The sequence below is a fragment of the Eleutherodactylus coqui genome, chromosome 2 (genome assembly GCF_035609145.1).
Source record: "Eleutherodactylus coqui strain aEleCoq1 chromosome 2, aEleCoq1.hap1, whole genome shotgun sequence".
NCBI lineage: Eukaryota > Metazoa > Chordata > Amphibia > Anura > Eleutherodactylidae > Eleutherodactylus > Eleutherodactylus coqui.
In genome coordinates this window covers 235,760,843-235,785,718 of record NC_089838.1, presented here as the reverse complement: position 1 = coordinate 235,785,718, position 24,876 = coordinate 235,760,843, and the positions used below count along the sequence as shown (strand labels likewise).

General features: G+C 43.4%; 1 protein-coding gene across 1 annotated transcript in view; it reads right to left on the bottom strand.

Annotated features, from left to right (window-relative positions):
* Positions 1-24,876, bottom strand: part of SPPL2A (signal peptide peptidase like 2A) — a 55,005-nt gene that overhangs the window by 8,063 nt on the left and 22,066 nt on the right. The window contains exons 5-14 of the mRNA XM_066592642.1: positions 23,970-24,103; positions 18,452-18,603; positions 15,784-15,880; positions 15,598-15,699; positions 15,310-15,391; positions 13,088-13,162; positions 11,885-11,941; positions 10,195-10,248; positions 8,542-8,641; positions 269-346 (exon numbers count right to left, since the gene is read on the bottom strand). Coding sequence (XP_066448739.1) covers positions 269-346; positions 8,542-8,641; positions 10,195-10,248; positions 11,885-11,941; positions 13,088-13,162; positions 15,310-15,391; positions 15,598-15,699; positions 15,784-15,880; positions 18,452-18,603; positions 23,970-24,103 — 931 coding nt within the window. The remainder of the gene's footprint in view (positions 1-268; positions 347-8,541; positions 8,642-10,194; positions 10,249-11,884; positions 11,942-13,087; positions 13,163-15,309; positions 15,392-15,597; positions 15,700-15,783; positions 15,881-18,451; positions 18,604-23,969; positions 24,104-24,876) is intronic.

The window sequence follows — 24,876 nt, the reverse complement described above, 5'->3', positions numbered from 1 at the left end:
GTATCGCAAGAAAGTAGCAAGTTGTTTCAGTTACTGCTTAAACAAATGCCAACCAAATTAATAAAACTATAACTATAATTACTATAATCTACCAAAAACCCATTATGTGTATCCACCCACAAATTACATTGGCTTACAAATCAGAAGTTCCCAATATAGCGGTCATATTGTACACTACATAGTTATAGTAGTAGATATAAGCCATATAACTATAGCAGCTATAAGGTCCTTCAAAGCAAAGCATTAGATATTTAAATATTACACGTACCTATAGTGCAGGATATGTAATATGTACTAGAAGAGGTAAATCGCACATCAAATCTTCTGCAATATGCTACTAGCAGTCCTAGAATGCAAACACAAAGCTGGGGTTTAATGACAGAGGACATCAGCCACATAACTGTACATCACATCCTTCAACAAACACTCAGTGACATGACAGCTCTGAAGGACGAGGAACAAATGTATTGTAGCCGCAGCCATTCCTACTTACTAGTGACCGCTTCCCAGCTGCTTTCCAGCAATTCAAAGACTATGTACACTTTTAAAACCATTTTATTTCCCCAATGCAGCTAAAAAAAATGAAGCAAATAGTCCTGACTAAATTTCCTACCGTCTTGTGTCCACAGCTCCTATGCAAGCCTGTGTGTCTTCATGGTAACAGACAAATTCTGTGTATACTGATCCGACCATCACACTGCATCAGTCAGACATGGATGATCCAACATCCAGAGTAATAAAAACTGTGAAGTTTTATCAGAACATGGTCCAGGAATGGGTAGAGGCTTACGCGTTTCAGAAGTGCAAGACGCCCTTCATCACTGTTTTTATTAGGGATCATTTGCATCGATGTTTACGAGTTCCGTTTTCCTATTCCGTTCTGGAGCAGGAAAATGGCATGCAGTGCCGGAAAGGAACGGTCATATGATGGAATGCCTCCCTGACCTATCATCTTATGGAATAAAGAATCTCTAAACTAACCACCTGCGTTATGGGCGCCTAATTAAGGTTTATCACAAGGAAACAGACAATGGACACAGAGGAGTTCTGCCTCCTCACAGAAGGAAGCACTCCAGGTTTCTTCCTGTTACCACTATATTAATCTCTTCACGTTTACCTAGAGGCGCAGCTTTTCTTTACACATTTTTGTATTTAACTTCCATTTGATAGTCAAGTATAGTAACATATGGAAAAGGGTGGGACTGTAGGTTTAGGAAACACACAGAGTTCAATTGTAGTCTGTCACCAAAAGGTAGACAGATCGGCTTTGGAACCGTGAAACAAAACTTTGGAAGACTTTTTTTTAATCAAGACAGTTTGCCAGAACATCCATCCATGGCAGCAGTATTCCCTAATGTCAGCGGCCTCTTTTAGCAGGATGATGCACCTGCCAGACTGCAAAAATGTTTTTTAAGGTGCACATATTATTTTAGCAATCAGTTTAACATGCTAGAAGGCAGATTCACAGGTTAAGCATTGCCATGCTACCGAAAATATCCAGACAGTCACATTTATCAGGGACGGATTCGGGAAAGAAACTTTAAATTGAACAATAACCCTTACTTTTTACCAGGACGTGGGCAGCATTAGTAGATGGTTTGGTATATGAATGGCACAACCTTCTGCTTCTCCTGTAAGGGCACTTATTGCTAAAACTTTTTTTTTACATAAATCAGAAGTGTTTGTAAAAAATAGATTATACCTACCCGATAATCGGGTTTCCAGGAGTCTCCACGACAGCACCAATTGAGATTGCCTCCTCCTGATAGGACAGGAACACACTGAGAGGTTAAAAGCTCCCCCCCCCCCTTTCCTCAGTGGATTCTAACGAATTGCCGGGGTAGGAGCTCAACTTAAATTTTTTCCCTTAACCGGGGTTTTTTGTTTTTTTTAAATAAAATTATATATAGGGGTTTTTTTTTATATCATATTATATAGTTTCTTTTCTACAATTTAGGGGGGGGGGGGGGGGGGAAGGTACAGGTGCTGTCGTGGAGACTCCTGGAAACCCGATTATCGGGTAGGTATAATCCATTTTTTCCCCAGTCGTCTCCACGACAGCACCAATTGAGGCGTACCAGCTAAAGTTTCCCTAGGGTGGGATTGCTGCCGAGAGGACTTTGCGGTCGAAGGCCATGTCCTCGTCCTGCTGCACTTTTACCCTATAGTGTTTAACGAACGTGTGGGGTTTCTTCCAGACTGCGGCTTTGCATATCTGCTCGACCGAAGCTGAGCTATGTTTGGCCCATGAGGATGCTACTGCCCTTGTAGAATGGGCTTTAAGAGCTAAAGGGATTTCCTTCCCGAGGGCCTTATAGGACTCTATGATGCCCAGGCGGATCCACCTGGCTATGGAGCTTTTCACTGCTTTGTTCCCTTTATTTGGGCCACTGAACTGGACGAACAAGTTGTCGTCCCGCCTCCAGTGGCTTGTCGCCTCTATGTAGCCTAGGACTGCTCTCCTAACGTCCAGGCAGCTTAGGGTTTTTTCTTCCTCGTTTTTAGGTTTACTAAAAAATGAGGGGATTATTATGTCTTGGGACCTATGAAAATGTGATACTACTTTTGGCATAAACGCCGGGTCCGTTTTAAATACTAATTTGGTGTCCGAGATTTTCAGGAACGGGTGGCGAATGGACAAGGCCTGCAGCTCGCTAACCCGTCTTGCGGAGGTGATGCCTACTAGGAAAATAGTCTTGATAGTAAGCATTTTTAATCGGTAGTGCTTCAATCGGCTCGAATGGTACCGTTGTCATGGCCCTTAGGGCCCAATTAAGGTTCCAGTCTGGAAAAAGATATATGGGCCTAGGCCGTAATCTAGTTGCTGCTGCTAGGAACCTGTTGACCCATCTGTTGTCTGCGAACTTTGTGTCACATATGGCGCTAAGGGCTGCGACCTGGACCTTCAGGGTGCTTAGAGAGAGGCCCATCTCTAGGCCCTCCTGCAAGAACTCTAAGATTAGAGGGATGTCCGGGATAGAATCCCCGCGATCCCTTCCCCGTCTTCATGAGGAAAACCTTCTCCAAACTTTCTGGTAGATAAGGTGGGTAGTCTTTTTTCTGCTGGACATTAACGTTTCTACTACTCTCTCTGAGAATCCCTTCTCTTTTAGTGAGGATTCCTCAAGAGCCATGCTGTTAAGTGGAGCTTGTCTAGGCTCGGATGGTTCAGTGGCCCCTGCGATAGAAGATCTGTCCAGGTAGGGAAGGTGACTGGGTCCTGGACGCTCAATGTTGCTAGAAGACCAAACCAGCTTCTTTTGGGCCAGAAGGGGGTCACCAGGATTAGTGTGCATACCTGGGTTCTGAAATGTTGTAAGACTCTGGGGATCAACGGTATAGGAGGAAAGGCGTACACCAGCCCCTCTCCCCAGTCTTGGCCTAGGGCGTCTACTGCTGTCGGACGATCTCCTGGCCGGAGGGAGAAGAAATTGCTTACTTTGACATTTTCCCTGGTTGCGAACAGGTCCAATTGTGGGGTCCCCCACTGGTTGATCAGGATTCTGAATGCTTTCAGGGAGAGAGACCATTCTCCTGGGTCTATTTGCCTCCTGCTGAGAAAGCCCGCTTTTTGGTTTAGCGTCCCCTTCAAATGGGTTGCCGTGATTGAGAGGATCCGGCCCTCTGCCCAGTGGAAAATTTTCTGTGTGATGTTTTGCAGGGCGGGAGATCTTGTGCCCCCTTGTCTGACAGTATCTTTATATGCTGGTCCCGTAGCGAGTTCCCTAACTGCTATAGGACCTGCCATACGGCCTGTAGTTCCCTGTAATTTGAGGACTGTTCTTTTGTCCTTTGAGGCCATGGGCCCTGAAAGAACTGGTTCCCCAGATGCGCTCCCCATCCCCAGGCACTTGCGTCCGTTGTGATGTGAGTGGCTGGGTTTTGCAGCCAATGAACCCCTCTCCGCAGGTTCTCTGGGGATGTCCACCAACGCAGGGATGTTTTCACCGCGCTTGGGATGTACCTTCTTGTCCCTAGAGAGGACTGCCTTTTGTCCCACGTGGATAGGACTGAGGCTTGCAGGGCTCTGGTGTGAGCCTGGGCCTATGCCACTCCTGGAATGCATGACGTCAAGCTTCCCAGGAGAGACATGGCTTCCCGAATTGTGCATAATCATCTCCGTAAAAAGGTTTTGACTAGCCGTCGGATTTTTTGTATTTTCTCCTCGGATAGGCAGGAGCATTGCGATTCTGAGTCGAGCGTTATACCCAGAAACGTTTTCTGTTTGTCGGGATCTAGGCTGGATTTTTCCCAGTTTATGATCCATCCTAAGGATTGGAGAAGTTCTAGCACTATCCTCAGGTGTTTCGTTAGGAGTTCTCTGGACTCTGCTATTATTAAAATATCGTCCAGGTAGGGTACTATTAGGACAGACTTCTTCCTCAGGTAGGCGGCTACCTCTGCCATAATTTTGGTGAAGATTCTGGGTACTGAGGAGATCCTGAAGGGCAGGCATCTGAATTGATGGTGCTCTATTCCTTTGCCCATATCCACTGCGAACCTTAGATATTTCTGGGACCCCTCGTGGATCGGTACATGGAAATAAGCATCCTTTAAATCGATGGATGCCATGTAGGCTCCTTTGGGAATCAACTTTATCGTTGAGGAGATGGACTCCATCTTGAATTTTCTGTATCTGATGCAGGTGTTCAGAGGTTTCAGGTTCACTATCATCCGCTGTTTCCCACAGGGTTTCCTTACTAGGAAGAGCCTGGAATAATGGCCCTGGGTTTCCTCGTTTTGCGGTACGGGGGATATTGCATTTAGTTGTTGCAGGTCCTGAACGCTTTGCCTTAGTAGGTGTAACTGTTGTTTGGAGCCTCCCGTGATAATGAATTTTCTTCTGGGGAGGGACACCAGCTCTATCCGGCATCCCTGCTGTAAGATCTTTAGGTTCCATGGGCCTTCGGAAATCGCGGCCCATTGATCCACAAAGCTCCCCAGCCTTGCCCCTACGGGGATGGCGTCAGGGTCTCTGCTTTGGCTCCCCCTGGTGGGGGTTAAAGAAGGTGTTCCTTCCTCTGCCCCCCTTGGGGTAACTCCAGCGGCCTGTCTTGCCCTTGCCTCGGTAGGCCTCTGGCTCTTGCACTGGGGCCCGGAAGAAGGTCTTCCCTCTCTGTGGCTTTTCTTCCAGGAATCCCTTCTTTTTGTCGGCCGCCTTCTCTAGAATCTTGTCAAGGTCCGGTCCGGTCAAAAACTGGCCGTAGAACGGGAGGGCGCATAGCTTATTTTTTGAGGCTAGGTCGCCTGACCACGATTTCAGCCATAACACTCTTCTGGCTGAGTTAGACCGGGCTGTAGCTTTCGCCGAGAGTTTGACAGTTTCGGCCGCGGCGTCCGCTAGGAAATTTGTTGCCATACGCAGGATCGGAAGGGAATTTAGGATCTGTTCCCTCTGCGTCTTATTGGTTAGGTGTAGCTGTTCTAGCCATACCCCCAGAGTTCGCGCCACACAAGTGGCTGCGATCCCTGGCCTAAGTATGTTTGCCGCTGCCTCCCATGATTTCTTTAGAAGGCCCTCAGCTTTGCGATCCATGGGAACTTTTAACTGTGCGGCATCCTCAAAGGGCAGGGTCGTTTTCCTGGCTACTTTGGCCACTGGGACGTCTACCTTAGGTACCTCCTCCCAGCTTGCGCAAACTTCCTCCTCGAATGGGTACCTTCTTTTTACCCCTCTAGTGGAGAAGGAGCTTGCGTCTAGTTTCCTCCACTCTTTCTGGATTATTTTGGTGATATTCTTGTGGACAGGGAAGGTATGCTTGCGCCTCTCCCCTAGTCCCCCAAATATCTCATCTTGTAGGGTATGTGGTTCTCTGGGCTCTTCCATTTTTAGTGTAGCCCTGACTGACTTAATCAATTCCGTTAAGTCGTCCTGATGGAATAAGTATTTTTTGTAGTCCTCCTCATCTGAGGACTCCTCGGCCGCCTATTCCTCTTGCTCCGACCCGATAGAACTCTCGGAGTCGGAAGGCTCGTCAGGAACATACGCCCTTTTCCGGCGTTTCGCTGGCGGCGCCAGCTGTGACGTTAGGGCTGATCTAACCTCTTCTTTCACCAGCTTCCTAATGTCCTCCCGATTCCTCTTTAACTAGCCTAGCTACGCATGCCTTGCATAGAGGCCTCTGGTACGTAGCTGGCAGTTTTATCCTGCATTCCACGCATTTTCTGAGTTTTGTTCTGGGGGGGGGGGGGGGATGTCTTTTTTATCCCCCTAACAAAGCATTTTTGCGGGTAAATATGCAATTTTTCCATACACAATACACTGGATATTTGCATTGTATTTTTTGCCGCACTGGCTACTTACGGCCGCTGAGGCTGAGGTTTCAGCTGTCTCTGGGGCTGGAGCACTCATTACTATACCGATGCTGCAGACACCCTGCGACCTGTAGTGCTGGTTTGTTCTGGCTTCTCTCAGGTTCCTATTTTTTTTAATTTTCGCGCTCCTGCGCTAAGCCCCGCCCCCTCTGCTCCTGAAGCAGACGCGATGACGTCAGGGAGGACGAGGGGGACTGAGGCTCCCGCTTTGTACCCCCCATGGGCCACCGCGGGAGGAACCTGGCCCAGGAGTTACCACCCCATGTGGCGTCCCGGGAGTCGTCTGGCTTGGAAGGGAGGACAGGCTGACCCACTGCCCTCCGATCCGCCTGTAAGTAATCCTGGCTGGCTTCTCCACCAGCTCCTCTCAGAGATCCTGCCTCCTGGCAGGACAGGAAGACACTGAGGAAAGGGGGGGGGGGGGAGCTTTTAACCTCTCAGTGTGTTCCTGTCCTATCAGGAGGAGGCAATCTCAATTGGTGCTGTCGTGGAGATGACTGGGGAAATATATATTATTTTATTAGGGCAGAGGCATCTTTGTCACCGTCCAGCAGCCCCTTCGCTGCCTACAGGATCTCTGTATATACACACACGTTTACTTTTTGCTACAAGTAAAGCCACTTTTCAATTCACTTCCAGCACTGATATGTCCTCTGAACCTTTGTTCCAGTCGTGGTGATATGAGCGTGCAGGCACTATGTATTTTCTGTGATGGTGATGTCACAGTCATCCATCATGTGTCCTTGCTCTATAAACTCTTTCCCCAAATTAGGGTATGTCGCAAGACATTCATGGAGATGGATGGGGAGCTACAGAAATGAAGCAATAATGTGGGATACACAAAACTGACCAGGGCAATCACGGAATACGTAGTTTACAGCTGAAACTACTGACATACCCGCGTCACAAAGAGGAGAAAAACTGCATGCTTGGAACACAGATGCTGGTAAATAGAGTTTTGCACTACTAATATGATTATATAATGGGATGATTTAGTGATTTCTGCACTGAGCAGGGGGTTGGACCAGATGACCCTGGAGGTCCCTTCCAACTCTACCAATCTATGATATACATCTACAATCACTGTGTATACTAGATATAAAATTTGGGGCTTTTATGAGAGGCTGGAAAACCCCTAAAAGGAAACCTTTCATCACATTTGAGCCCCATAAACTACATTATGGGACTGAAAGGTGAGGGAACGAGGAATTTGGGGAGCTGTGTTTCATATTCATTGGGTGTCCAGTTCCCCGTGAAGCAGGCACGCGCACATATCATGACTCTTCAGACAGCTCTGTGCGTGCGCTCCCTCATTGCCATGATCACGAGTCATGTATGTGTGAATGGAACAGCTCTGAAGAAACAAGTGCAGCATAGTCTTATCAAGAAAAATGCTCCAAAATATTTATATGCAGCTGGTTTCTTGCAACAATTTAAAGAGGGAACCTGTCACCACATTTTTACTACCAAAAATAGCAATACTTCTGTATTAAGCGTGAAACGGACAGGTTGGCAAACTGACTTTTTTTTTTTCTTTTTAATAGTCTAGTACCTTTCCATTTTCATGTAATCCCCATCCAGAGATTTCCCATTGGCATGCTAATTGGCAGATGACATCAGTATTGAGGTTTTTCAACATGCAACCACCCCCCCTCTGGGCTGCTCCCTCTGCATTTTGTACCTCCCCAGTTTTCTAGAGCTATTGCTTGATATCTCTCCACTGTGTGCGAGAGTGGCACAGAAACAACTGTGGATACCCGTATACTTCTCCTGTATATGGCTCATGTGCCGGTCAGCACAACGCCTCAGCTTCATAGCATGACGTCCGTGAAGTCGCACTACCCAGACTTGGTGTTCTCCAACATCTGCACAGTAGAACGATGAAGTCCTCCCAGGCCCACCGCTGCTCCTGCGCCACAGCTCAAGGGTTTGCACAGGAGATGAGTGCCATCAGTGAAGCTGTTGGGGAGCAGTTATCTGTGGATTACTCCAACCAGACCGACACACTGGACTCAAATATGCCTGATTTACATACCCGATGAGAAATATTCAGACGGTGCTTACCTGAAAACTGAAGAGTACTGGACTATAGAAAAAGTTTGTCAACATGTCCTTTATACAAATACAGCAGTATTGCTATTTGTATTAGTAAAATCATGGTGACAAGTTCCCTTTAACAATAATATTATGTAATAACGAAGCTAAAAAGGGACTTTGTTTACTTACCAGGTACAATTATATCTCCAAAGCCCAACAAGGAGAAAGGCATCACACATAACTTTACAGCAGAATACTCCAGCCTAGGCACCCTAATAACTACTGGTAACTGGAAGACAAGAAAATGACAGGCATACTTAAAGTGCAACATTACGGTTCGCGACAAAGATCTCCGCACAACAACATGCATTACAATTTGTTTTGCAATCAAAACTCTTGCTGGAAAAAAGCATAAATAAAAAAATCAGTATGGAGGGGGGAGGGCAGAATATTGTGCGTTAGTATCTCCTCTATACACAAACATGAAGAGAGCTGTCACTTCAGGTGATCCCGGCGGGGAGCGGCTGGCACAGTGCTGCCCCCATGACCTGGAGCTACTTGGACAGCATCTTCGAAGTAGGTTTATTCTGAAACGCCACAGTATTTCAATATAACACACGCGTGTGCACACTGTATGTACCAGTCCTGGGATCATGCTGCCTAAATTGTGTGCTACCAATGACCCACAGGAGATAGATGGTGGCTGCAATCATTTACTTGTTTGACAGTTCTATCTAATAAATAACAGTATTTTACATAAGGGAGAATGGCAAATCACAAAAAGGGTAGTCAAATTACAAACGCTTTAGAGCTCATTCACATGACTGATTTTGGCAGGTATTACATGCGGAATGCAAGTCCGCGTGGCACGCGGTGAATGCAGTCAATGAAAATACACGGATTTTCATTGATCCATTTACATCAGTGTGTAAACCCTGCGCGATAGATATCATTGTGTAACACATAGCGTGAGCCCTATTCTTTTCTATGGGCAGTGTATGCAACTCTGTCCACATGTAACACATTGTTTATGGGCAATGATACATATGCAACCCTGTTATGAAACAGAGCAGGGGAAAAAAAATACAAAAGTCACACTGCGCATGACAGCGAAGGGGAGATACGCCATCATGAGCAGTGCACTCGCTGCCATACACGGCGATGGCTGGCTCACGAGCCGTCACACAGACCGGTCATGTGAATGAGCCCTTAGTCAAGGCATAAAGGTATAAAACTGTGCAACACAAAGTCCATGCACAGTGGACATAATGTCAGTGAGCCTGTGCGTCCAGGACCCCACACTTCTAGAACACCAGGTAAGTTTTTATTTTCTTTTTCTATTTTCTGCTGTCTATATCTAAAGTAGGTGTGTTTTATAGCCCGAAAAATATAGTCATATTTATAAATGTATGCCCATACAAAGGAGACATTTCTGCTGTATGGATGGCTTTATCTCAAGGACAAAAATGTCAGTTTTGAACAATTACAGTTCTTAGTTATGTGAACACTATTTGCTAAAATTTGGTAAAATGCTTTGAACTGATTTGGTCCATGTGTGGATTTTACATACTTCTATCTTGAATGTTGTATACCTCTGTGGACTGGATTAAGATGCCTTGTATACTGACAGGGTACTTATAATTATAGGTGTACAATTAGGATCCTCTTTATATTCCATAAAAAAAGGAATGGTAACCAAAACCACTTAGTATGAGAGCAATGGATTTTATGAAAAGACCATGAAATAAACGCGCTAGACATAAGGTACACGGATATACAGTAATATCTTCGAGAGAGTACGCTAAAAGAATCCATGCAAGTTATCTGAAAGACAATCCTTACTTTCTCGTAGGTGGCTTGAGAGTCAGCAGGGACTTCCACATAGTTCTCACCATTCTAGGATCAAATCCAAGTCACAGACATTTAATATTCAAATGGATCAGCCATAGGCCAGACTACGTTATATTTAGCGTATTTGTATGTCACATCTAAACCTTACAATATAAAGGCAATTACAGGATTGGCCACAGGGCTCTTCACATCAAGCCTTTGGGGTTTATGTATTGCAACCAAATGGTATATATAGATTTGGATAGGAAAGGATTTTCTCCCTTGTAATCAAAAGGTTATATGTATAATACAGGTCAAATCAGAGCGTAAAGTGATGCCTTGCTAAACTTATTTCTGGCAGCGATCACTGTTCTGTAGTGTTCTATTGCTCCGAGCAGCAAATGCCTAAGCTATGGCAGTATCTGCTGGTGCAGGAAGTTTATGCACATGGTGATCTACATCCGTGTGGTATCTATTTCACTGGGCATGCAAATGGATCAAGCGTCTATTTACTCTGCAGAGGAGAGGAGGATTTTTAGGTCTACTTCCATAGAGGTTGTATTTCAGCATGTAATCATGCTATGCAGTCAAGTTAAATAACATGGATAAAAAACACCTATGAATAATCCAGGAATTTAAAAAATTACACCATTAATTGCCCGAAATGCGTACAACTTAAAGGGGGTATTCCTTGTAAAAAAAAAAATATATTGATGACCTATCCTTCTGGAAAGTTCATCAATAGTTGATCGGTCAGGGTCCACCACTTGGCATCCCGGTTGATCAGTTGACTTCTACATAGGATGCAATCTATCGGTCTTTAGTCTAACTATACTTAAGCTGTGATATATAGGTCTACTCTCCTCGTGAATAATTATGGACAGGGGTAGGGCAAGCAACCGTCAGGTGGGTCCTTTACTTCATTGAGTTATGTAGGCGTGCTCTCTTGCATGATCTAACGTTATGGAGTAATGCAACTGTATGCGTGGCTATACAGTTACCAGGGCAAGCATCCAACACCCCGTAAATATTGTGCATAGGTCCCATTAATTAGAATGGGAACTGTGAATGATGCTTGCTGGACGTTGTATGGTTGCCTTGGCAAGTGTACCTCCCAATGTACAATTGTACATCTGCCTGCCAGATATTATATTGAGCGGGAGAGTATGCCTGAACAAACCTTTTGAAATGGAGGATTTTCAACCAGTTATATTAGTAAACTACTTTTGAATAGAGATGAGCGAACGTGCTCGGCCACGCCCCTTTTTCGCCCGAATACCGCGATTTTCGAGTACTTCCGTACTCGGGCGAAAAAATTCGGGGGTCGCCGTGGCGGCGCGGGGGTTGCAGCGGGGAGTGGGGGGGAGAGGGAGAGAGAGAGGGCTCCCCCCTGTTCCCCGCTGCTACCCCCCACGCCGCCACGCCTCTCCCCGCCCCCCAGCGCACCCGAGTACTTTTCACCCGAGTAGTGAAGTACTCGAAAATCGCGGTATTCGGGCGAAAAAGGGGCGTGGCCGAGCACGTTCGCTCATCTCTACTTTTGAACCAATACTCAACAAGCTAAGGCCAAGCATTGCTCAAAAATTGAATAAGCCCCAGCAGTTAATGATAATTACTCTTCAAAAATAATAAACTAGCGTTTATGTACAGAATAAATTTTAAAATTCTATATAATATGCATTTCAGTATTCAAAGTACGTACCTTTTCTGGATTTCCTGATGGTCCAGCTGCCACCTCAATCATGATGCTCTGGCCATTCTGTAAATATCCATTACGGCAAAATTAAATATTAATCAGCTGAATAAATTACTTATATATAGGAATAGTTACCATTTCGTATTAATAATAATAATAATAATAATAATAATAATAATAATAATCTTTATTTGTATAGAGCCAACGTATTCTGCAGCTCTTTCAAAATACAGCGGAACATAGACGATACAACAATTACAAGCAGTATGTGATTATTAAGAAAAAAACCTCCACATGTTCAATTCTCATAGAAGGGATTTGTTATTTGTATAGCGCCAACTTATTCCGCAGCATTTTCAGGTAATTTATTTATTACTCCCCAGAGCAAACTGGGTACTCATTTTACCGACCTCGGAAGGATGGAAGGCTGAGTCAACTTTGAGCCGGCTACCTGAACCATGCAGGAATTGAACTCGCAACCTTCAGGTCGTGAGCAAGAGCTTAGGACTGCATACTGCTGCCGTAAACACTTTTGGTTTCCACCATTTGTCACCGATTTTTTTTATGTATATTAAAGTTACATTGATTTCAACGCAAGATCCAACATCATACATCTTAGAGGCACAGTTTTTGGTACATCTATCTCAGTGTCTCAGCTGTATCATAAGAAATAAAAGTTTCCGTACAAATATTAAAAAAGGTGTATTACAAAGTATCAGTGCATAAAGCACAAACACTTTACAGAGAAAGGGGTGCGACTAAGACTATAAAATGTGCCGAATTATTAAAGACGTGAAGCATTTCTAGTTGCAAATTATTAGTGTTAAATGGTGTTAATGGCGTAAGGAAGAGAAAGGTCTCTAATAGAGAGCAGCGAGCATACTCGTTAAGGGACAATGCTCGAGCGAGTATCGTCCTTTTCGAGTACCTGCCTGCTCGGCAGAAAAGATTCGGGGGGTGGCAGGGGAGATCTCTCCGTCTCTTTTTTCTCCCCCGGCTCACTCCCACAACCCACCACTCACCCCCGCCGGGACCTGACTCTTTTCTGACGAGCAGGCAGGTACTCGAGTATTGTCCCTTAACGAGTATGCTCGCTCATCTCTGGTCTCTAACCAACTACAAAATATATTGCGCAACTTGAAAAGCAAAAAAGAAAAAAGAATCCAACACGAACTGATTCTAGATGAAGTGAAATTCTCTCTTACATACCTTTGTGATGAACGGAGTTATAAAGACAAAAAATACATCATACAGAAGCAAGAGGCCTAGGAGAATGACACACGCCTGCAAGTCAGGTAAAAAGGGGCATAAGTGATATGGAACAAACCGCTCTTTAAAAATATATAAGTAATATTCAGAGACAGAAGTGCAGAAATCAATGCAATTCATATCCTCATAAACACAGTAGATGAGATTTATTAATACAATTATGCTAAATAGTGTTCAAACTACCCTCAACACAAGACCGTCATCCCTAGTGTTGGTAAAAGGAGACGAGCCCTCCTTCTAGTGCCCCTGCAAAACACCACACGCACATTGTGGTCTCAGGTGAAGTTTTGACCTGTTCACCATTATTTTGTCTTTAACCCCTTCATAAAACAGCCCCCCCCCCCATTTTTTACTCCCACCCTTAAAAAAAATCATAACTCCTTTATTTATCCATCAACGTCGCTGTATGAGGGCTTGTTTTTTGCTGGATGAGTTGTATTTTTCAATGGTGCTATTTAATGTACCATATAATGGACTGAAAAACTTTTTTTTTTTTATTATTTTCTGCAGTCATCTTGTGCGCGCAATAACTTTATTTTTCCGCTTACATAGTTCAGCAATGGCTCATTTTTTGCGGGACGTCCTGTAGTTTCTGATACTACTAATTCACAATACGTACGACTTTTTGATTGCTTTTTATTGCGTTTTTACTGGGAGCCAGGGTGACTGAAAAAGTGCATTTCTGGCGTTCTTTATTTATTTTTTTTCCGGACGACGTTCACCATGCGGGGTAAATAGTGTGCTACTTTGATAGATCGGAATTTTACGGACGCGGCGATACCAAATACATATTTTTATTTTATTATTTAGACTTAATTATAGATATGGCAAAAGGAGGGTGATTTAAACTTTTATTACAGTTTTTTTTTACAATTAAAAAAACTTTATTGCTCTTTTCTTCATTGGGGACTACACTATGCGATACTTTGATCGCTCCTGCAGTATGACGTAATGCTATTGCATTACGTCATACTGCATTCTCACAGGCAACCCATCAAGCCACCCCACGGGGATGGGTTGATAGGCAGTCTCTCAAGGCAGCCCTGGGGCCTTTCAGAAGGCTCCTGGCAGCCATGACACCTGCACGGCTTCCCCAATCTCACCGTGGGGGAACTGTGCGGGACCCCCGAACAGCGTTCGGGGGCTTTGAATGCCGCTGTCAGAATTGACAGCGGCATTTAAAGGGTTAATAGCCGCGATCGGCCGAACAGCCGATCGCGGCTATTGCCCGCGGTTGTCAGCTGTAGTAAACAGTTGACGCCCACGCTGTATGCAGAGAGGTCACCCCGCGACCTCTCTGCATACATACCCTGACATTCCAGGATGTAAATATAAGTCCTGGAGCGGGAAGGGGTACTAGTTACTGGATAATACTTAGAAATCACTTTAGAAATCACTGAATAAGGGCTAATGCCCACGGATGGATTTATGCCGCGTTTCCCACAACGTAAATCCGCAGCAGAATAATGCAGCTATTAGGTTCTATTGAACCTGTTGGCTCAGTCCTCACATGCAGGATTCTGCCGCGGATTTACGCCGCGAGAAAAAAAAAAAAATCACGATATGTTCTATTTTACGCGTTTTTCTGCGATCGCCAGCGGGGACTCTTGTTAACTCCACGGGATTCCCGCGGCGTAAAACCGCGGGCGTATCCCGCTCCATCCGTGGGCAGGAGGCCTAAAGGTTTTCAATATTTAATGAGAAAGTGCGCAAACATATAAAATAAAATATAACTTATTTAAATACTTTAAAAAGAACCCGTGCCCTAGGCACTATACACATATGGACATGCAATGAATAATAGCGTTATCCCCTGGATATTTACGACCCGTATCGTATCAACAATAATCTGAGGTGAGAGAGGGTACTCTATGCAGGTGGAAAAAACAGGCAGTGTAGCGTGACTTTGGGTACAAAAAGCCCCGTAGATAGATATCACACTGTAAATATACCCAGAGAATGGACCCAACGCATTTCAGCTGTACTAAGTCTCATCAGGCGTCTAGGCTTAGAAAAAAAGGGTTTGGTATTTAGTGAATATCGGACATATTATTTATGATGTTCATAGCAGGTAGACATGTATGGGTTTCTCGATGTCTCAAAGAGATTGCACTATCCCCATCATGTGACAAGAATAAAATGTAGTCAGGTACTCTTCTTACCTTAAAATTTGGCACTCTTAAAGTTTTGATAAAGTTAAGGCAGAAAGCAATTCCCAGAATATCCTGAAGTATCCAAATCCACCTAAACAAAATGGAATTTTAGTTTAATGGGAATAAAAGTAACAAGCATATGAAATCTGGACTGTAGCGTTACGATGCACACTATGTGCCCACTTCAAAACTCATGTTTATCTCCACTAACAGCTGAACCAACGGGACGTACAGGCTATTAATAGGGCAGGGAGAAATGTACCCCAGGCATCCAAAACATCGTTCATCACACAGTACCTGTCTTCATTCCGGAATACTGCCCAAGTCACAGACACCGCTACACAAAAGGCAGCCAGGAAGACGAGCCGCACTTCTGCACTCTTATGGAAGCAGGAAACTCTGTTGGAGGGAAATAAAGAAATGAATACATTTTACATGATGGAAGTAAGGCCTGGGTAACAATAAAACACCATGAAGCCGCACCTGCATCTTCCATACGGGATGTACTGGATCAGCGCAGAGAGACAGTTGAACATGCTCAAGGCAGATGCCAGGCAAAACACGCAAATGATAACATACACTAAAACAAAAGAGAAACTTGTGTCAATTCATACATAGGCTATTTAAAGTCTAATATACAATCATTAAAGGGCCAGTCCAGTGAACTTTTTTTCCATTCATTATATAACGAGTTCCCCGGTATTTTTGTCAGCCAGTATTACTGTGTTTTGTCATTTCTATCTGAAAATTCCTGGAGTCCTTTCTCTTCATCAGAGTCATGTGATCACATGGGAATAATTTCTTTCTGCTCTCAAGAAATCACTTTTTAGTCACTTCTTGTATGATAAACTGCATGGACTGTAGCACACAGGCACTTGACAGGGGGAATAGAAGCTCCTACAACAGCTACTGCTGATGATCAGAGGCTCCTGCCACACAGTTATGATGACAGTTCATCCTCTGTTCATCCTCTTTGACTGTATACTTATGGTCTTTAACTTATTTAGAAGGTAATGATCATTACAGTGTCCTCCCAGTAGGCAGAGAGGGTACAGGCTCTAGCTGCTCATATACGTGTTTTGCTGATGCATAATGAGATTGCTAACACAGCATAGAAGAAGAGAAAGCAAAGAAATCTAAAAATCAAGACGTGTCCAACATGTAGAAGAGTGCAGTATACAGAGGAGGTGTCCAGAGTGTTGTAGGGGACAGATAGTAAAATACTGTCTTCATTGGAGTAGCCCTTTAAAGATTTTTAAAGTAGAATGCTACTTTGTGATTGCAAAAAATCTAAAATTAATAGACCAGATGACAAGTTGCACGTCTCCTGATGACAGCTGCAATTCTATCCGTTTAGTTTTTGTAACATTCAACATTGTAGCTATTACAAGCAATAAGGCATTGCAGTACAGACGCCCTGCAATGCCTTATAATAGCGATCATAGCTGCTATGGATCAGGTCCCCTTCAAGGACATAAACAGTGTAAAAAAAACATAAGAAATCGTGTAAAAAAAAATAAATTAAAAAACACACCTTTTTTGCTGATTTTCCCCCATTTGTATAAAAAAAAATTAAAATTTAAGAACCACCCCACATATGTGTTATCATAGTGTTCGTAGTGACCTGTACTATAATTTGAGCACACTAAATTATCCCACGCAGCAAAAACTGTTAAAAAAAAAAAAAAAAAAAAAAAAAAGGAAAATGCTTATTTTTATTCATTTCATCTCCCAAAAAGCGCAATATAAGTAATCATAAAAGCCATATGCACCCCAAAATGGTACAAATAAAAACTACAGCTTGTGACCCAAAAAACAAGCCCTTACAGAGCTCCATTGATTGAAAATTTAAAAAGTTATGTAACTTTGAATGCAACAATGCAAAATTAATTATTTCAAAAAAAAAAAAAAAAAAAAAGAAAGGCCAGAAAAAAATCAAAAAAGGTTACAATACATTATATGCACTGAAAAATAGTAGCAATAAAAACTATAGTTCACCACGCAAAAAACAAGCTCTTATACACCCGTGTCGACAGAAAAATAAAAAGGTAATGGCTCTTGAAAAATGGAAATGAAAATCCCCCCCAAAAATTGTTGCATCCTCAAGCCCAAAATAGGCCATGTCCTTAAGGGGTTAATTTTCAATACCTATATATTCCAAGTATATACTTTCAGTAATGTCTACAGGGGTTTTCCATTACCATATTTTCTAATGAAAAAAAAAATCAGATGAAACTCTATGGAGAGTGATTTGAATATGTATGTGTCCACATTACATCTGTATCGCACCCACTTTCATAGTGGCTGTCTCACGTTCAATAGCCCAATTTTCTTCCTATATTAGTGACCGGTAGTACTGATACAACATTGGTAATGCATCTGCATTGTGGATCTGTATTATAGACGTACACCTATACAATTGTGTGTAACGGGCCTAATACCAGGTGGTCACTCTGTAATCCACTAAGTCACGCACTAAGGGCTAACTCACACAATCATATGAAAAAAGGCTGAATCACACCCAGAAAAAGGCAAGTATATGGTCATCCGCATAGGCTTCTGTAAGCATGTCTGTATTACACTTATATATCTGTATTTGGTGTATTGGATCCATTTTTTCTAAGGGCTAATTCAAAAGGCCATATGAAAAAAAGGCTGTATCGCATCCAGAAAAGGCAAGTATATGGTCATCAGCATAGACTTCTGTAAGCATGTCCGTATTACACTTATATATCTGTATTTGGTTATGGGATTTGTTTTGTCCCGCACATCTGTATTAAGGATTTAAATCCCTTTAAATCACACGGTTGTTCTTCACCCTACAATGAAAGCAATTATTTTGAGTCTCAATTGACGTCTGCGGCCAATCTCCATCCAACAATGCATGCTACGTTTTTATTTCTACATTTTTCGACTAAGGCCCCCTGTCCACGGGCGTGATTTCGCCGGCGGAGATCCACTACCGGATACCGCAACGCCCGTGGACAGGGGGCCTAAGAGTCTCTCCATGCAGTAAAACATTTATCTATCATGGGGCTAGTGTGCAGATGATATTGCGGTCGATGTAGACTAGGACCCCACATGGAAATACAAAATGGCAATATGAATAGGCCCTTACACAGAGAACAAGACTGAGCTAACTGATACTTACCCAACCACTTATAGAAGAAGTAGAGCAGAAGCAACATGACGCAACATATAACAACAAACAGGATCACTGTAAAGAGGGTGAACGTCACATTTTCATCTTTCTTCTTCCCTCCTTCATTTTCCCCTGCATTTTGGGATGGTCTTAAGTCTTCCCTGTAATAAGAAGGCAATACATATATATTTTTAATTATATTCCTGACTACATGGAACCATCGTCTATTAAATATCAACCATGGAATAGTTACTACCTATATGGTGGCCTGTGAGGCAGTCTTGTGGTAAGCCGGATGCACGATGGCATGGGTTTATGTAAAAGGTACATTAGCTATATTTCTGATATTATATGGAGGTGTATGAGGTTCTATAGAAGTATCCTGGCTGCATGGTTTTCATGAATTCATGTTGCGGTGTACTGGCTGTATACGGCAGTCTATGAAGTTTGAGCATACAGGTTGTATGGTGGTGCATGAAACCAAGTAGTGATATGTTGGATGTAGCGTACTAGATATACAAAACACACTGGACATTTAGTGGCATGCAGGACATATGGCAGTATGCAAAGATATATAGAGATACTTTGAGCCTACAGTGTTGTGAAAGGCCATCTAGAAATAGTATGAATATTCAGCTTGTCTTACCAAGAACTTTCCTATCTCTACCAATATGATTTATGTAACTGGACAAATATGATTTGTTTATGGAACTGGACAAATATTTGTAGGACTACTTATATCATTATCATCATCGGGTTTATTTTCTGTCTTTGTGCCGTCTGTGCATTCCATAAACAGCATGCGGATCCATTATTGCCTAAGAGGCTATACACAAGGACAGACCGTCCATTTGGGGGAAGGGAGGGAATCGCTGTATGTCCATGACATATGAGAACAGAACATGCAATATGCACTATCCAATGCAAGTTGTGCCAAAGATTCATAGGCGCAATTCCCATACGTAGTTGTCAGAATAAAGCCCAAGATGTAGAAAGAAAAAAAAAGAGAAAACCCTAGCAGTCACACTCCAGATGAGGTGAAAAAAAGGAGTAGGACTTTATTCACCTGTGCATAAACAGCAATTTATCAGCTGTCATATTGGAACCTTTCTCTTGTAATATGGATGCCTGCAGGGAAATTTCACTATAAAGGCAATGTTCCCTAACCAGTGTTTTGGGAGCCACATGCGATTTCCGGTCCCCTGCTGTATGGCTCGCCATAGGAGCCCAAAGTTATGCCCAAATATTTCTTGAATGATCTCCCAGCAGAACATACATATGTTGGCACTTCCATTGAAGGAGAACTCCCCACCTCCCGTGGTAACCTGTTCCACTCCCTGATCACCCCCCTCATTGTCAGAAAGTTTTTTCTAATATCTAATCTGTCTCTCCTCCCTTTCAGTTTCTTCCCATTGCTTCTGGTCTTTCCTTGTGCAAATGAGAATAGGGCTGATCCCTCTGCACTGTGACAGCCCTTCAGATATTTGTAGACCGCTATTAAGTCTCCTCTCAGCCTTCTTTTTGGCAAGCTAAACATTCCCAGATCCTTTAACCGTTCCTCATAGGACATGATTTGCAGACGGCTCACCATTTTGGTAACTCTTCTCTGAACTTGCTTCAGTTTGTCTATCTCTTTTTTTTAAGTGGGATGCCTAGAATAAGTGAATTCTTATAGAGGCACAGGGAAGCCCTCCCCCTCTCTAAGAGAACACCTTACTTTCTGACCCTACTACTATCCCGGTGAGAAACAGATTGTTTTTTTTTCTCATTAATAGCAAATTTCCACAAATTTAAGAATTGTGGGACATGGGTACATATTAGATTTTCATTCAAGACCCATAGACAGATTCATCACCATGGGCTTACCTTTTGCCTCAGATAGGAGACTGGCCATGTTACAGGCTGTAGCAGAGTTTCATCTTATGGCCCAATGTTCACATGCAAATTTGAGTTGCAGAAACCGCGCAGGGCACCCACGCGGACAATGCGCAGTTTAAGCTGCCCACAGGACACATGGGCATCCGCAGCTGAATTAGAGCATGCGGATTGGTTTTGTGGACCTTTTGGTCCTAAAAAAAATTTTTTAAAATCCCAGCATGCTCAATTTCACTGCGGTTCCTACACGGACAGTTTCCATTGAAGTCAATGGAAGCCGTCCGATCCAACCAGTGCTTCCACACACATCTGCAGTGAAGACCCGGACAGGTAAGCACTGTCCTCGGCAGCGGGCAGGGTCAGATTCCACTGCAGGCTTCTGCATGATAGATCTAACCCAACCGTAGCCACGAGGCCCTAGAGAGCCATAGAAGAGGACCCAGTAAACCACTTCTATCAAGGGGAATGCTTAACAAATGTTTTTGATACTAATGCCATACAGAAGATTTAAGACTTCTAGACCATCGATATCTGAATTTCTTCATTGAATAGGAGCGATTCATAATGGAGACCATCCAATCAGTAGCAGTAGTCTTAGTGTTAGGCCTGGCTCACACGGGAAGATTTGATGCGCGGGAGATCCGCAAATCAAGCCGCCCATAGGGATACATGGGCACTCGCATAGCAGCTTTTTAGCATGCGAATTTGATTTTTTTCCTGGCGTGCGGGTCACACGCGCAGGAAGAAATTGCAGCATGCTCCATTTACCTGCGGATCCCACAGGGACAGCTTCCATTGAAGCCAAATCTGTGCGTGCCCATGTAAGCCAGGCCTCAGACCCAGGAGACTACATGTTGACACTAGACCTTAAGGATACATGCCTCCATGTGCCAGTGGCAGATACTCACAGGAGGTTCTTGCGCATCACAATCAAGGAAGGCCAAAACACAATCATCATCATAGTTCCATACTTAAAGGATAGGTTGATCAAAGCAGTCTCCATTATCCCCCTACAGAAACTGGTGAAGTGGGTCATTTCAGTTTTAACTGCCCTCAGTTTGGTTCTCAACCTAGAAAGATCCACAAGAACTCTTTTGGTCGTTCTGTTTTACGTGCTGGGATTTCCCACCCTAGGGAATCTTGCTACATCTCCACATGCATGTGCTGCTTTGAGGACTTCCAAGAATGGCGGAATTTACTTATGCATTTCATGTAGCCAAATAGCAGCTCAAGTTTTGAATCCCACCCTTCATGAATTTCTTTTTCTGGTGTTGTTCTGTTATCTTGCCGTAAACACATTAGAGGGAAGAGACTTAAGGCCCCTTTACACGCAACGAATATCGCTCAAAATTTGTCTGAGCATTGTGTCCTTTTCGTTTAACTAAAATCTATAGTTCAAACTTAAAATCCATCATTCAACGCTGAAAGACTGAGCAAATGTATTGCATTCTAATGCATTTTGCTCATCTTTCAACAGACTGCAAAATGTTCTCCACGCGGCATGTTAACACTAGTCGGGAGGAAAATAATGCAATCTATCGGCAGCCACAAGGAGAATAAAAGAATGTTTCGGCAGCTGTTTACATAGCTGGGAGTGTATTTAAACACATGCTGGGCTCTGCAAACAGCTCCTGGAGGTCATTTTACATGCAAATGAAGATGAGAAAGTGTTAATGGCTATTAACACTTTATACAAATAGTTCACTAAATCTTTCAGTCGTTTGAAAGATTACCTTTGCGTGTTAACCCCTTAGTGACGGAGCTTTTTTGCTTTTTTCCATTTTTGTTTTTTCCTACTCCCTTTTAAAAAAATCGTACCTCCTTTATTTATCCATCGACGTCGCTGTATGTGGGCTTGTTTTTTGCGGGATGAGTTGTATTTTTCAATGGCACTATTTATTGTACCATATAATTTACAGAAAAACTTTTAAAAAATTCTTAGCGGAAGAAATGGAAAAAAAAACGACATTCCACCATCTTTCGGTGCGTCCTGTTTCTACAGCACACAAATTGCAACAAAAATGACCTGATATTTTTATTCTATGGCTCAGTACGATTACTACGATACCAAACTTATATAATATTTTTTTTGCTGTAGTACTTTTATTTTTTTTTAAAGATATTTAATTTTTTTCAATTATTTTCTGCGGTCATTTTGTGCGCGCAATACCTTTTTTATTTTTTCGTCGATGTAGTTGAGCAAGGGCTCATTTTTTGCGGGATGTCCTGAAGTTTCCGATAGTATCAATTTGGAATACATACGACTTTTTGATCACTTTTTATTGCGTTTTTTCTGGGAGACAGGGTAACTAAAAAAGCGTATTTCTGGCGTTCTTTATTTTTTTTTTTTCACACGACGTTCACCGTGCGGGAAAAAAAATGCACTACTTTGATAGATCAGACTTTTACGGACGCAGCGATACCAAATACATATTTTTATTTTATGATTTAGATTTTTTAATAATGGATATGGCAAAAGGGGGGTGATTTAAACTTTTATAACTTTTTTTTTTTTTTAACAATTAAAAAAACTTTACTGATCTTTTTTTTTACTTTACTTTGAAGTCCCCCTGGGGGACTTTAACATGCGATACTTTGATCGCTCCTACAGTATTACGTAATGCTATAGCATTACGTCATACTGCTTTTTTACAGGCAGTCTATGAAGCCACCCTGTGTGGATGGCTTGATAGGCAGTCTGCTAAGGCAGCCCTGGGGCCATTCATTAGGCCCCCGGCTGCCGTGACACCTGCACGGCTCCCCCGATCTCACCACGGGGGGGCCGTGCGGGACCCCCGAACAGCGTTCGGGGGATTTAAATGCCGCTGTCAGACTTGACAGCGGCATTTAAAGGGTTAGCGCAGCTATTGTCCGCGGGTGTCCGCTGTAATAAACAGCTGATGCCCGCGCTGTATGGAGGGAGATAACGGCACTACTTCCCTCCATACACGTCCTGCAACAGCAGGACGTAGTTTCCCGATGGGGCGGTCGTTAAGGGGTTAAACAGCCTTTAGAGTTTTTATTCAATTGTTTACACTTTGTGAAATAGTACTTTTACATGGGACGACTGCCGAGTGATTAAGTGGCCAACAGTTATCCCAACAATTATCACTCCAGTGCTTTTACACAGGAGCAATAATCGCTCACTGAATGGAGGTGAAACATGTCAGATTGCTTCAAGCCGCCTGCTTCCATTTAGAGTAAACAGGCATTTTAGATAAACAACTGCCTGTTCACACAGGCCGCACAGCTATTATGCACTATTTGTTTGAAGTTCATTGGCCGCTCACTTTCAACCAGCATAAAAATCGCGGGATTGCTGGCTTCTCGCTGAGTGTAAACGCTCCCCGCTCAGCACTACACATAGAATGTGAAACACTAAGTGAGAAGCCAGTGAGGATCCGCCTGTCTATACGCACTGCAAGAGGGCCAACAATCTAGCAGTGACATCAGCACTCATGCGGTCGTTTAGCAGACGGTCATCCTGTCTAAATGGGACATTACTTTTTCCAAAGGTGAAAGTGCAGTTTCATTAGAAAGAGCATGGCCAGTGTGCAAATATTATACAGAGAAGCATTTAACACAAGGGCATGCATTTCTGTCTTCCTATGTGCCATGGCATTTAAAAAGAATAATCTCTCTTATCACTTACAGCTCCGATACTCCACTCCAGTAGCCACCAAGTGCCACGGTGAACACAGAGATAAGGAATATGACCAACATACTGTAATCAAACAGTGGGGGTGATGGGGAGTACATTGCCACCTCAATATTCCTTCCAACATCCTAAAAAGTTAAAGAAAAAAAAAAACAACAACTTACTTTATACTATAATATAACAACATTCTTGTTTCAATTTTCATTACATGAGAACATGGAAAGACCTTAAAAAGGGGAAACGGTGCCATCCTACAAGCACCATAAACTAAGTTAGGCCACCTGCACACGGGCATGTTTGCATTATGAGATCCAGGGTGGGCGTCCGCCTCCGGGTTCCGCAGCAAATACCTTCCATAGCATGCTATAGCAAAGCGCTTTTTCCTGCACACAAGTGGAAATTGCGATTTTCCGCTTGCAGAGGAAAAAAAATGTAAACATCACAGCATGCTCTACTTTAGCGCGGTGTCCGCACGGACAGCTACTATTGAATTCAATGGAAACCGTCCAATCCGCAACCTGTCTGCAATTAAAATTGTGGACAGGTCGCGATTCCACGTCATCGCCTAGCAGCGGTGTAGGAAAATGTGTACTGCACGTCAGACGGTGAGCCGCCCGGTCCATATGCTGCACAGATAAAGAAGACGACAGGTACGTGGGGTCACCGGCTGGGCACAGGGTCGGATTCTTCTGCAGGACCTTGCATCCGGAATCTGACCCAGTTGGTGCAGCAACTGGCCTCATGGTGCTTATAGGACAGGGAACGTGCAATTCAGAGGTGTAACGTTTTAGATTTACCCAGTTTCCTATTCCCGCACGGTCACCCTTGGAAAGTCGACACTAAAAGCATGGCCCTTTTCTTCAGGCATTGAGCAGCCTGGTAAGCAGTTGATATGAAAGTT